At 35.6% G+C, this 13,822-nt stretch overlaps 3 protein-coding genes and 1 long non-coding RNA gene across 5 annotated transcripts; 2 read left to right on the top strand and 2 right to left on the bottom strand.

The window, feature by feature from the left end:
- Positions 1-584: 584 nt before the first annotated feature.
- LOC148920108 (uncharacterized) lies at positions 585-2,433 on the top strand. The gene is made up of 3 exons (XR_016124134.1): positions 585-985; positions 1,308-1,356; positions 1,569-2,433. It is a non-coding gene; the product is annotated as an uncharacterized LOC148920108 (long non-coding RNA).
- Positions 2,434-3,228: 795 nt separating this feature from the next.
- Positions 3,229-5,622, bottom strand: PRPL35 (Ribosomal protein L35). Its single transcript, XM_008225381.2, has 3 exons — positions 5,245-5,622; positions 4,577-4,693; positions 3,229-3,535 (listed from the first exon to the last, which is right to left on the bottom strand). The coding sequence occupies exons 1-3, from the start codon at positions 5,506-5,508 to the stop codon at positions 3,458-3,460; spliced, it is 459 nt and encodes a 152-aa protein (XP_008223603.2). The 5' UTR covers positions 5,509-5,622; the 3' UTR covers positions 3,229-3,457.
- A 401-nt stretch (positions 5,623-6,023) lies between these two features.
- Positions 6,024-9,388, bottom strand: LOC103323385 (Transducin/WD40 repeat-like superfamily protein). The gene is made up of 5 exons (XM_008225379.2): positions 8,757-9,388; positions 7,683-7,752; positions 6,895-7,126; positions 6,681-6,754; positions 6,024-6,533 (listed from the first exon to the last, which is right to left on the bottom strand). Exons 1-5 carry the CDS (start codon positions 9,386-9,388, stop codon positions 6,480-6,482), a joined length of 1,062 nt encoding a protein of 353 aa, XP_008223601.2. The 3' UTR covers positions 6,024-6,479.
- A 190-nt stretch (positions 9,389-9,578) lies between these two features.
- On the top strand, positions 9,579-10,733 carry LOC103323386 (DNA-directed RNA polymerase subunit beta). Of its 2 annotated transcripts, XM_089045953.1 has the most exons (3): positions 9,579-9,826; positions 9,943-10,003; positions 10,506-10,733. In XM_089045953.1, the coding sequence occupies exons 1-3, from the start codon at positions 9,579-9,581 to the stop codon at positions 10,518-10,520; spliced, it is 324 nt and encodes a 107-aa protein (XP_088902079.1). In that variant the 3' UTR covers positions 10,521-10,733. The 2 variants fall into 2 exon arrangements, with proteins under 2 accessions (XP_088902079.1, XP_016647249.2); XM_016791763.2 differs by lacking the exon at positions 10,506-10,733 and having other exon boundaries at positions 9,943-10,144.
- The last annotated feature ends 3,089 nt before the right edge of the window (positions 10,734-13,822 follow it).

Here is a 13,822-nt window from a genome sequence, read left to right as displayed (position 1 = left end):
AAGGAGGAGAGAGCGAATCTTGGGTACTTAGACTATCCCAAGATCGAGGCTGCGTTATCGGCGCTTCAGATTCCACCATAGTACAAGTATGCCAAGGATCTTATGAAGGTTCGATTATCTCAAGTTCGAAGGTACATGGATGACAAGGAACTCGAGATGTATCGGATTTTTCAGGCCATTGATGGTGCAGCTGTGCGTCGGCGAGAAGGGGTGGGGAACATTTGGGAGGCGCTGGATTATTGGGCACAGAAGGGGTAGGGTCTGGGTAGATTTTATTTACAAAATTAGTGAAAATTAGACATGATTTAAAACATAGAAAAACCCGTAGTTTAATTACTTAAATAAAATACCTTTATTACCCATTTAGTATTAAATTAGTTTTTTGAAAAAATTTGGGCTCTCTCTCTCTCTCTCTCTCTCTCTCTCGTCTCTCTCCCTTTGCGAAACCAGCCGCGATATTGGTGCTCCGTCCACGCCAGCAGTGAGAGCGGTCGGAAAGGATCGGCCTGGGCCGACATGATCAAGTCTGGCTAAAGCCCACCACTCACGATGCCGCCGCGAGCTCGAAATGTCTGAGATTTGAGTTTTCCAAAGTCGTTTCCTGCAATTCCGGCAGTTGTTTCCATCAATCGAGGTATGAAACTTCATCTACTTTTCGTGCTCTAACTGTTTATGTATGTGGTTAAGATAGATTTTGGAGTTTTGGAAATTAATCAATACACCCTAGTTTGACCGACGGCTTTGGCAGTGTTCCGGATTGCTCCGGCCACTTTTTGGCTAGGGTCCAAGACCAAAAATTACTCCCCTTGTTAGTATGAATATGTTGATATAGGTATTGTAAGGAGTTTCGGGAATTTTTAGCGATAAGTTACCATTTGACTTTGACAGCATGCTTGGTATGTTCATTTCAGACTCTCTTCAGGGTTGTTGGAATGCTAGTAGCATATGTTCTAGCTCCCAAATCTGCGCCAAGCTCCACTTCCGGGTTCGTAATTTTTTTTTTACCTTCAAATTTTCCTCCTAATTTTCTTGCTCATTTTCCGTCAATGAAGATATTGATTTCTATGCTTGCTTATAAGAGTTTGATTGGAGAAGTTTCATCTCTCAACATAATTAGGATTGTGCTATTGAAATTGCATGGTTGCTAGCTATCGTTCAATGCCAGATTATATCATATTAATTCATTTTATTAAATAAAATTACCATAAATCGTTTATGACTGTTCTTATGTAGGATTTATGGAAATTGTGTTTGTAATTGTTAGCTAAACCATAGAATACTCATTGTTTTTCCCTTTTTCCTAACAGTTCATCGAGGAAGCAAATTTAACAGTAGTTGTTGGCTTGTGCAATTGAGGTGCAAAGTAAACTTTTTTCTTAAATGCTTTTAGGCTTAAGAATATCATAGGACCACTTTCTGAGCAATTTTATTATCTGCTCAAGATTCTTTGGAGTTGATAACAATTGTTTTCTCTTTCTCACTCTCCATGCTTCTTCTTCTTTTCATAATCTATACACCAACTCTCAAGCAGAGGAGGCAAGGTTAAAATCTTAGCATCTGTTTTACAGAAGAGAGTATTTGCATGCATGCCTCTGAAGAACCCAAAATAGCCCAACAAGAAGAAAAAAAAAGCATGAGTAATTTCAGACAGATTATCTGATGTGGTAGAAAATTAGAGTATTGATTGAATGGTTTCTGTTCTGATAATGGAATGCAAAATTCCCTTTTCAAATTTTGTTTGTCTCTCACTATGCTCGGTTTTCTAGCCAGCAATATCCATTTGTTTTTGTGTCACATCAAATTTACTAATCTTAATTAGTAACCATATCCAAGGAAACTGCAAAGGGGTTTGCTCAATATAAAGTTTGTTGCCATTAGTTAGCAAGGAAGAAGACATTTAATATTTTTTACCAGTGGCAAAAAATGAAAAGAAAATCAAAGCATTGGCTACTGCAGCTCATAGTGTTTGTTTCTATCATGGAGTTTTGGCAGCAACTTGTTACTAGAACAGTTCACCTACAACACTTGTTCTTTCAATTTCAGTTGTATTTCAAGGTTGCTGCTTTACGAACATGGGGTTTTTGCTCTGGGTTCCTAGGTTTGTTCCAAAATGTTGTGTTTTCCATTATGTTTTCAAGGTTGTTGGTTTATGAACATGGGGTTTTTGCAGTTATACATTTTTATCGTACCTATTATGCAAATGAAATATAGTTGTTAGCTTCCAGTAAGTGGTATGAACAGTTGTTATACTGTTCATACCCTGCAATTGAGTTGATTTCTATGACATAATATTAACAGTGTACTTTTATGACATAGTATTAATAGATTTTCAGTAGTAAAGCATGCTCTATATTTTGCTCATATAGCTGTGCACTTGAAGTTTATGATATGCATAATGTGATTTTCACTAGGAAGTTAGTTCTATGACACAGTATTAAAGTGTACTATTTTTTTGCTTCTTGTAGATGACTTTTGCGATTGATTCTGGTGAAACTATGGACATTTGGAGGTGGTTTTTACAAAGGATATCAGATATTTTGCTGGGCTTTTTTGGGTTTTTTTGGACTTTTTTTTGTATGAAATGGTATTAACAATGTTTTTCTATGAAATGATATTAACATTGTACTATCTATGACATGGTATTAACAATGTATTTTTATGACATGGTATTAACAATACATTTCTATGACATGATACTAACAATGTACTTTTTATGACATGGATATTAACAATACACTTCTATGACATGATATTAATAATGTATTTCGGGCTTGCTGGGCTTATTTTGGGTTTTTTTTGAGTTTTTTGTATTGGGCTTATTTTAAGTTAATAAATGGCAGAGATGTAATTTATAGGAACTTTAACACTCATTTTTTAGATAGTAAATGATTTTTGGGTGTGTTTCTAAAGTCTATTCCATATAGGGTTTTTTATAATTTCACGTCCTATTTTGGGTATATTACTAAAGCTTTTTTTTTAGATTGGTGGGTCCCACAATGAACGCATCAGCAGTTAACGTCTGAATAAATAGTCTACTTAATGGAAGGCTTAAATTAGTCATATGTGAAAACCATAAGATGTAAATTGATAAAATTAAAAGCCAGGAGCCCATATTGAGAATAACCCTAAACATCAATGGTGTGTTTCGTCGTTAGCCCTAAAATAAAATACATCATAAAATGTTACCATTATTGCCTGCAGTTTCTAGCATACTCAAGTTCAAGCATCTTCTGAAAGAGGAAACTGATGGACAATAAGTGCTGACATTACATATATCCGTACATTAGAAATTCCAGTGTAGGTAAATGTAATACTAACCACCCTCAATTGACTAGGAAACCAAAACAAAAAAACAAAAAATCATTGAAATTAATCAAGCACTTTCTTTCACAAAGATGTGAGAAATACAGGTGTGCATGTCAGAAACGCCTTCTGCTTTCACGTTTAAAGATCACCTCTACTCTGCCTTTCTATTTACTTTCAGATATGGCAAGGCTCCAATCACATTGTTATAGTCACTTCGACTCACCTCATGCTGCACATAACAAAAGCCCAAAGTAACATAAGAAACCAAGAAGCAATACTAAATCTGAGAGATAAATAATCATATATCAATATCTATGCATAAAGTAACAGGGGACGTCTTGGCTTGAGATGTGAGCTGAGAGCTGGGTAACAGATGTGCTGTATGGGTTCTCCTTCACAGATTTTAAACAGTTCTCTCTTTCCAAAGAGTAAAACTATTGACAAAAAGGGTAATTTATTGCCTTCTGGGATTGAGAATTATAACAGGCCAAATAAAAAAAGAAGCGCAATGAATAATGATAATTGCTATGTGTAGCTGAAGCAAACAACAAACGAGATAGCAAACTCAAATGGACAGTGGATGAGGACGCAATCAATTGTTTCTCTAGAACAAAAACGTATCATAAATCCATTGAAAACTATCCACCACTTTTTTCACGCTATATTTGAGGAATTTATCTAGTTTATAGTGTCCAAGCAAAATGATATATTTGAGAAAAAAGACATAGCACAAATTCAATTAATCTATACTGTATCAAGAGACTACAGACAGAACTTCAAGAACAAGGTGCTGAGAAGTGAGAAGAAGCCAATTTTTGCTCAAGTTTCACTTGAACCTCAGGTTTTATAAGTAAGAAGCAAGTGTTTGGGTTCATTATGAGCCCTTAAAAGCCTTCTTATTATTCAAAACAGCATGTAAAGAAGGATAAATAGTCTTCACAATGCACTCATGGCAATATCAATATCATTAGATTCCAACCTCTTCCCATTATAAAATCCAACTTAAAAAACAAGTGCATCCAACCTGCTTGTAGATCTGCCCCTAAAACAATTGTATCCAACCATACATTCCTAAACTGTAACTCAAAGTCTGCATGTTTTAAACAGAATCATCCTATAACTTAACTATAGTAGATTGAAAACAGAAGGAAATACTGAATGGACATCTTTGATTCTCTAATATTGCTTCCAAGTCTATAATTAGAATGCCTTTTTTGGGCAGGAAAAGTTCATAGTTACTACAATTTGTAGATAAGGTTTAGAAACACACCATTTTGGATAGTCGAGTTCTCCTCTTGGCATTCTTCTTTACAAGTAAATGTTGCTTTCCAGCTCTCCTCCGAACTATTTTCCCTCTACCTGTCACCCTGAACCGCTTTGCCGAAGCCTATCAACAGTTATTCAGCATATAGTTAGATGATAAAACCAATAGGAGCTTATTCGAAGGCTAAAAATTAAACAACAGTAAATAAATGAAAAAGATTAAAACTGTCAAAGTGTGTTCAATGGTCTAGAATGGGATTTGATTGGGAATTCAAACTTCAAGCTTGTTTTTATTTTTTCACAAAATTCAAGCTTTCACTTAGGATTTTATTTTGTCAACTTAGAGTACATGATGTTAATTGCCATCACTCCATCATCTTGGTCAACTCCATCAAGCTTTAATCAACTCTACCAACCTTCATCAGTCTCCATTGCACTATAATTTTGTTACTTGATTATGATTTATATTTGTCTTCCCTAAGTGCAATATATGTCTGTCCAACTCAATGAAAATATCAAACTATCATATTTCAATTACATCTCAAACAAATTAAAATTCAAAACTATTCCTTGTGTGACCAATTTGGAACATTACCACATACTCTTTCCCATTCTTTCTTTTCCAAAATTTTCTCAGTAACCAAACGGAAATAACCAAATTCCATGACGAAATACCTTGTGGGTCTTCATTTTGTAGCCTTTAGCAGAGACGATGGTGAGAGAACGAGGCCTAAGAGGGCTTGAAGCAATAGTGCAGAGCCTGTGAGGAAGAAGCGAGGCCAACCCAGAAATGCTATGTGCGGAACTGAGTCTCAACGAGTTGGGCCTATTGAATTGAGCGAGTTGAACTGAGCCGCGAGAGAGCTGAGCCATGAAAGAGCATGATGGGGAATATCTCAGACCAAATGGAACCGCCGTGGCCATGGCTGCACAGGCCATTGTTAGTTTTTCTTCTTCCGCTGAAAACTCTCACTCAGAACAAGTTGTGGATAAAGTTTGAGCGCTTAATTGGAGTCCTCATATCCTTTCGCGTTGTTTACAATTACAGGCAACGAAGGCGTGTGTTCATAGAGGGTGATGCGAACACAGCATATTTAATTGTTCGGCCCAGAAACAGTTAGGAGCCCAAGCCCAATTTGGGCTCTTGCTCCGGTACCGAAACTCAAGCCCAGTGATGTAGAAAGGTTTGGAATTATTGTATGGTATTGGAATATGGATGAAAATGTACGGTCAATTAAAGGAAGGTTGAAAAACTTAACGTCCGTCAAGACAGAGAATGAAGTCTTAACAGCATATTCAAAGAAGAGCAAGTTTTCTCTTTTTTTTTCGTCATTCGCTTGGGAAGGAGAGAGGGAGGGAGAGGAAAAGTATTATATTGGATTGCCCTCAAGATTGTCTCTTACGTGAATCAAACCCGATGCACTTGGGAATCCAAGATTCCAAATGTCATATGATTTTGAAAACAACTTACAAAAATAAATTACATAATCAAATACGAGGATTATCAACATGGTGTCCTAAATTTACTAAAGCATCCCCAACCATTTGTTTGAAATGGTGAAATAATACCTTTTTTTCTTGGTGAATGATATAAAATACTTTAATCAATGTGAAAGGATGATTTAATTGTTGGCAGCCCCTCTTTTATCATTTGTGTACACGGCTCAATGATCGGTGTTTTACAACCGATGCTGCTTGGAATAATTTTGTAGCCCTTAGTCCTACAGTCTGGTTCATGCATGTTAAAGCATCAAAACTTATCAGGAAATAGGTCCGTACATCATTTTCGGGCATGAATTACAGCTTCAGCACCAAGTGGTTTGGCCCCGTTCTATTTCTCAATTAACAGCTTCAGTAAATAGGTGAGTTTCGATTCGAAATTGAGCTCTGAACAAGATGGCTTTGAATTATCATGACCTTGTCAAGATGGCTATGGATTCCCACTCCAAACTACATATCACATCCTGTGCAACAAAATGTGGAATGTTAAACAACGCTTCTTCAGGCATTCTTTTATAAGATTAAACACATTCAAAAGTCACAGAAATCAGAAACATTTCATTTTGACTTTCACAGAGCACAAACTACAAATTGGTAGAATTTCTACTTACAGAAGGATATTGCCGGTCTATGTCAAAGCTGTTGATTGCGCAAGGTTCAGCTAAGAGCTCAATGGGTTCTTCACCTAAACAGATTTGGCCAATCTTAATAAACCATGCACGTTTCAAGGATATTTTGTTTTACATATGCTCAGCCAATTAGCAAAAGAAACAAGCTACCAACCATGACAGTTGGCCATCGAAGAATTAGCAGAAAGGATCTTACCCTGTTCAACAACAGCAAGGATACCGTCTTCTGAACAGATCATAGTAGGTAAGATACGTGAAGAGACATTTCCCACATTTGAAGACTTTGCATAGTGGTCAAAGTGAACCTCCCAAACCTCACTTTCGCATGGTGAATGGGTTGTTTCACCTGCCCCAACACCAGAAAGAAGAATTGGTTGTTGTGGCCACCTAAGATCCCAGGCAAATACAGTACCTAAGGAACCTCCTGCCTGTAAGTACCAGAAAATTGTAAGAAGAACATCAGATTCTTCTTTTTGGGTCTGTGACAACATAAGATTCAAGAAAACTAAAATCTGATCAATCAAGTGAGAAATCTAACTCATATATACTTAAAAGTCAAAGGGGGCAAATATTTTTTTTTATTATTCACATTAGCATTACTGCATCTCCCGCAGCTTACAACATGCATAATGGAATAATATGTCAATACAATACTTAAAAAGTTGAAACAGGCTACTTGGCAAGGACTTTTAAGATGGTGAGAAATGCATAAGAAACAAAACAAAACAAAACAAAAATAGAAGACTGAGGCAGGGAGAAAGGACTAAGACGACAAGAAAAAACAAATTCATGATTCAAGGTAAAGCTAAATTCAAATGTTTCACAAATAGAAAGAAAAGAAAAGAAAAAGGAACTTAACAACAAAAGTGATGCTCTTATCTCTTTTATCAATTTCAAAACGACACACATAACAAATAGGTGAGTTGCAAAGATCACCAGTTAAATGCAAATCAAAGTATGGAATTTTTTACATATCAGCATTACCAGACAAGTGTGCTTTCGTGAAGGATGAATATCAATGGAATGTACGATCCCAGGAGTTGTTCTTTGAGACCTACAACATTTCCACCAAAAGCTCTGAAGATGAAATCACCAATATGCTGTGGAAATTCTTTTAAAGTTTAAGCAGTAATGATAAAAAAAAGCTAACAAATGATAAGCACAAGGTCATTGAAAAGTTTCTGATTGTGCAATCCTTGCAAACGAAAAGCATGAATCAGACTCTAACACAAATGAAATATACATTAGACTTAACTCAGGATACCCACATATCTCTCCAATTCATTGCTCGGATGTTATCGCCACTGCCCCCACACAGGGCCTCACCCCTCCTACCTTTGCCTAGAAGATCACTAACATCTCACGGATTAGACTCTAACCAATCAACCTTTTAGTAGATCATGAGTGGGTCTGCCCGTCCTCCTAAAATCAATAGCATTTCGTTGGAATACATCCTGTCTCTACACCTTCCTAAAAGTAACATATTTCCTTATGGATGTATCATGTCAATAGTTTGCAAATTTATTGTAGTTAATCAAAATTTATTTATACCAAATATGAGCTAGGCATGTAATGCATTTAAGCACATATGTATCTAGTTACGTATGGAAATACAAATTCCAGCTTCACGAGAAGTGTGTTCATGCCCCAAGCAGGCACACTTCTTGAGCCTCTAACATCCTGCATTTCTAAGCTACCGAGTCTACATTTCTGGCATGTTAACGTTGTTTACATCTTTTATTAGTGTTTTATTAAATTGCACACAGTTCCAGCTCATAAATGAAAATGAATCATTCTGAAAAAGTCCTTTAACTAATAAATTCAAAATCAAACTATATTACATCCACCAAAGAATTTCTCTGAGCCATTTACTGATTTCATTAAGCAACAGTAAATTCTTAAACAAGATGGAGATCAGTTATAACTCAGTTTATAGCGAGGAAATTGCAATATAGCATAATCACTGTAGCAAATGAGACAAAGATCAATGAAAGTTCATCATAAATTGAAGAATAAATTCAAATTTGAAAAGCAAAACAATTTCATAAAAATGCTCACCAGCTACCCTTAAACTGAGACACCGCTGCACCAGGCTTTCTCTGATCCCACCACTGGAGACTAAATCCATATCCTCCAGTGGCAAACTCACTCGGGGAGGCCCATTTCGCCGTGGTAAACGACACCAACCCGCTGCTATCGAAAATCCGTTGGTAGCTCAACTCAGACTCCCCGACAGAGACCAAATTCACCCTCCCATCTTCCCCTACACTCACACACTCCACCCCACCATCCATTATATCCACACAAGAAATGGGTCCCTCATGCAATGCCGTTTCGGGCATCGAAAGCTCCGATTCGAGAGATGCCGGGTCCATCGAATCCCCAAACAAGATGTGAATGGAGCCCGCCAATGTTGCGGCGGCCACTAAGGGTTTGTGGTGGGATTGAGAGGTTTTGAGGGAGGAAATTCGTGAGGGCGAGAACCATTGAGATTGTTGGGTTAGATTTTCTGGGTCTGGAGCAAAAGAGTGGGTTTCTATGGCGGCAGAGTCGGAATCTGAATCGAAAACTGCGATGACGGCCAAGCGGTCTAAGGCTGAGAGAGGAGGCAGCCAGCGGACAGAGTCTATGTACTTGGATTGTCGGAATCTGTGGATTTGGGGAGGCTCGGAGAGTGCCGTGATCGCCATTGTTAAGGGTTTAGGGTTTTACAGTGTTCTGCTCTCTCACTGGCTTGCTTGCGTTTGTTTCAATCAACTAGGGGAAGGTGGGGATACGTTAGTGAAAAATGGGAATTTGCTCGGGTAAGTGTAGTAATAGTGTGCATTGACTAATTTGCCCTCGTGATGGTCAAAGCCTCAAAGAACATATGGAGAAGAAATGGAAGAGAAAGATGAGGGGAAAATGTTTGCCTCAGAAAAGACCCTTATCTTTAACAAGCTCTCCCCTTATCTGTTTGTGAAGAAAAATGGCAGAGAATTTGGAACCATATCAGCTAAGAGGAGAGATTTGCCTGAAGACCCTTCATCCCATGAACAGTTCATCTTCCCATTGAGGGTCAAAATTTCAAACCCAATTGTTGCTGGATCTGTGGTTGCAGTGTTGGGATTAGGGTTCATTGATGCAGGGTAAGCTTCTTTTTTTTCTTTTTTTTTTTTTTTTTTTTTTTTTTGGTGGGTTCACTTCTCTTTCTTTTGCCATTTGATTTTGATCTGTTTAATGTGGAAAAATAATGAATTTTCAGGTACAGTGGAGACTGGTCAAGGATTGGAGTGATCTCAAAAGAGAGTGAGGACTTGCTAAAGGTTGCTGCCTTTGTAGTTGTTCCCTTGTGTGTTTTTCTCATAATTTCTTTTTTCAAAGAACAAGAAGATTGAATCTTGAGTTGGGCTATTGTATTGTATTTTGAGTGTGATATGATGAAATGAGGTCTGAATTGTAAAGTATTTCATTCTTTAGTAATATTTTTTGGGTGGAAAGAAGAAGGTGAAGTTGTTGGGAAATTTTGAGAACTAATTTTACCCAATTTTGGATGAGGAAATTTAAAAATAACGAGGTATTCCAAAATGATGAAATTCAATCTTCTACAATTTGTTAAGTATTTTTCACCGGGCAAATCTAAAAACATGATGGATTTAAACATACAGCTTAATATTTATTTCTTTAAGCATCAATCTATAAATCAGTAGTAGTGTCAATAGATGTGTTAATAGTGGTGGTGGTGGTGGTGGTGGTGGTGGCAGCGGGTGTGCCATCATGTGTGATGCTGCTAGTGGATTTGCTAATATTAAGGTGTGATGGTTGCAGGGACGATTTTGGTGATAGTCATGGCAAGGTGAAGGTGGTTGTAGTAGAGTTGGTACTGGTGATGTTCTTTTCATTCAAACTATCACTGTCTTTTGATTTTTAAAGGATTAAATACTTTTTTGGTCATTGGGTTTTCCATGAAATTTCAATTTGAAAAATTTAGACAAATTGGTCATTGTATTAACCAAAGTTTATAATTTATAGACTTGCCGCTAAGTTTCCATTTAAGTTTTTGGATTAAATATACTTTTTTGTTCAGTGGGTTTTACACAAAATTTCAATTTGATCATTAAGAATTTTTTTAGTTCAAATGCTATGCTCTAGCACACACTTCTCGTAGGCTAAAAATTTATGGTTATTGTAGTATTAATTAAGGCTAAAAAAAGGAATCATATCATGACAAAAATATGTTCGTATCTCAAATAATAGTTTCACAAAAATGCAAGTCGATCTTTTCAAAAAAGCTCGTATCATAATCCCAAGCATTATCATACTCCAACATTCACAAAAATTCAAATCTATAATTATGTCAATACATAGATTTGACCAAAAAATGAAGTTTTGCATTTTCATGGTTTTTGGCTTCTTTTTTTTCAGTGATCAAATTGAATTTTCTTGCAAAATCCAGTGAGGAAAAAGGTATTTGACCCAACAACTTAACGGAAACTAACTCCAAGTTTATAAATTGTAAACTTTTGATAATACAGTGACCAATTTGGCAAAATTTGTTTCTCAGTGACCAAATTGAAATTTCGTGTAAAACCTAGTGACCAAAGAGGTATGTAACCCATTCTTAAAATCATAACTACTTCGATAAAATTTAAAATTGGAATTTATAACTTCCAAATTATAAATTTTTTTCATGTAAAATTTCTAAGTTTCTTTGTTTATGAATCTAAACAAGGGAATTGATGTATGTGAATTTATAAATTTTGACTTTCATTCAAATTTTGAAGCATATTTCGTTAAAATCTATTTCCATTACAACTTTTCTCTTTCATGAAAATTGATAGGCTTAGAGAGAGAGAGAGAGAGAGAGGGGGAATATGGAGAAAATAAAAAGGGAGAAAGAGAGATCTATATAGTTGGCAGACCATGGCTACCAACCTTCGAGGTTCAAAAATTTAGAGTGGAAAAATGCCTTGACTTGTAGACTTATAGTCTCAAGCTTAAACCTCCATGACACCTTGGTAATGTGTGTGAGAAACATCCCTCCTCTTGTAGTTTAAATTATTGCATATATTCAAAAAACTAGTTGTTGGTTACTTTGAAAAAAATTATCTTTGTTGTTAAAAAGAGAGAACGCAAAACATTTAAAACATTTAAAACATTTAAAACTAGTTATTCGGAAGAAGATGATGTGCCTTGGTGAGAATATGGTGCTAGCAATCTCTCACCAAATGGACCAGATTTTACTATGGAGGATGGGAGAGCAAGGAACAAAGCTTAAATTCTCAACCTATCATCCAATTGCACACAAAAAAAAACCTAAAAAGGCATGAGCTTCTTTAAATAGGAAACTCAAAAACAAGGGAGTAGGTGAGGCCTACTCCCTCACATGCCATCCACCCATAGCAGGCCTCTTGGGCCCAAGTCACTTTAAGTTGTCATACACTTATTATATGAGTCCAATGGGCCTAGAATTTAAAATTCAATTTTAAGGCCCATTGTGACATCTCTCGTTTGTTAAATTAATGAAGGCAGATCCGTGGTACCGCAAATTTGACACAATTTTTTAACCATTAGATTAGGCTACAATGAATGGTTAAGATTAAGCAAATTAATTCTTTTTCTTTAAATAATTATTTGTTTAAATTAATTTTAATTAACTTACTATAATATTTTATCTCTCTTCATTTATGTTTTCCCAACTTCCTAAAAGCATTAACAATTTCTCTCACGTCATCTTCTTCTTCATGCCTTTACTTCTGTTTTTTCTTATTCTTCCAAATCTTCTTTCTGCCTTTGACAATTTATCTATCATTACTAGCACTAAACAAGAAGAAGTAGCTCTTCTCCCTCCCATATTTCACATGTTAGCCATTAATTTTCCCCCTAAGATTTCAATCAATCTAATAAATAAATGGTATGATCTAATTCTCTGAGTATGATTTTTTTTTATGATCCTTTTTTTTTATTCGTTTGGGGTTTGGTTCAAATATTGTATCTCTCTATCTTGCAACAAAAATTGGAGAGGTTTATCTTGCAATCTTGTATGTTGGTTCTTTTGTTATTTTCTTTAGCTTTGAGTCTCTAAATCCTTGGATTACTTTCTATTTGAATTTATTTTTCCTCTTACATTTGTGGATTTCTTAATGTCTTTTACAATGAGAAGTTCAAGTTCATTCTCAAATAGTTTAGCATCTAACCGCAGCAAAAAGTATCCATGGCTTCTTAGCACAATTAACAATTAAGATTTTCAACCAATCTCCAGAATATTTAGAGAAAATTGCATGAAGTGTTGGAGTGGAAAAATCTAGAATAGATCCTTGCGTGTTTGGAGATCAACTTAGAACTTTGTTTCCAAAAAAAATTAAAAAAAAAAAAATTCAAACTCAAAATGTGAGAACAAATGAGATTGGAGGAGATGGAGAGATTTTAGCCTACATTTATGCTACCTTGAAAAGTGGTGAGTTTAATATTTTATTTTATTTGTTATGTTATCGAAATAAAATAAATAAATAATAAAATCACATTTAATCTTAGCCCTTGAAAGTGCTTGCATCTAAAGGCTATAAAATTGTGTCAAAACTTGTGTCAAATTTGTCATGGATCCGCCCCCTAAATTAATTCCTTAATTAATTTTGACTTAACTAATTAACTAAGCTTAATTAGTTTCCTTAATTTATCCTTATGTCTTTTTCCAAAAACCAAGTTTAACAGTGCCTGATCCATTAAGTTATAATTAGCATGACAGTGGGTAATTAGAATTCTTCCTAATCAATTATTATTGTTTAATAAGGATCATTATGATTGATCCTTAGGGTTTCTACAAGTCTTGAGTGACACCTAACAGTATGTCAAGGCTACCCAAGCTAAGTATAATAAGTAAAAAAACCTACTCAATTGAAATTACAATGTAATTTGGTCATTCTCTATTTCAATGCTCTTAATTTCATTATAAGAGCATGGATAATTCATGTAAAGCCCCTAATGAGATTATCTCGTTTCCATATGAGATGTATTAGTATGACTAGAACATATTTTCTAACTATTCTAATAAGAGATTTGCTTAATCATATCTTCCGAGCATTAAGAAGGGAAAACTTGGTCTAGGCAATTTCTAAAATCACATATAGGGTAACAAGTTATCTAAC

Source organism: Prunus mume, linkage group LG2 (assembly GCF_029339155.1).
Source record: "Prunus mume cultivar Tortuosa linkage group LG2, ASM2933915v1, whole genome shotgun sequence".
Lineage (NCBI taxonomy): Eukaryota > Viridiplantae > Streptophyta > Magnoliopsida > Rosales > Rosaceae > Prunus > Prunus mume.
Note: the sequence above shows the minus strand (reverse complement) of the source record. Positions and strands in the feature narration are given on the sequence as shown.

Coding starts and splice junctions, on each gene's coding strand:
- PRPL35 (XM_008225381.2), bottom strand. CDS start 5,508: ATGGCCTGTGCAGCCATGGCCACGGCGGTTCCATTTGGTCTGAGATAT. Junction 4,694..5,244: donor ACAAAATGAAGACCCACAAG/GTATTTCGTCAT, acceptor AACTGTTGATAG/GCTTCGGCAAAGCGGTTCAG. Junction 3,536..4,576: donor GAACTCGACTATCCAAAATG/GTGTGTTTCTAA, acceptor TGTTATGTGCAG/CATGAGGTGAGTCGAAGTGA.
- LOC103323385 (XM_008225379.2), bottom strand. CDS start 9,388: ATGGCGATCACGGCACTCTCCGAGCCTCCCCAAATCCACAGATTCCGA. Junction 7,753..8,756: donor TCTCAGTTTAAGGGTAGCTG/GTGAGCATTTTT, acceptor GAAATGTTGTAG/GTCTCAAAGAACAACTCCTG. Junction 6,755..6,894: donor CCTTGCTGTTGTTGAACAGG/GTAAGATCCTTT, acceptor AAATCTGTTTAG/GTGAAGAACCCATTGAGCTC.
- LOC103323386 (XM_016791763.2), top strand. CDS start 9,579: ATGGAAGAGAAAGATGAGGGGAAAATGTTTGCCTCAGAAAAGACCCTT. Junction 9,827..9,942: donor TTAGGGTTCATTGATGCAGG/GTAAGCTTCTTT, acceptor ATGAATTTTCAG/GTACAGTGGAGACTGGTCAA.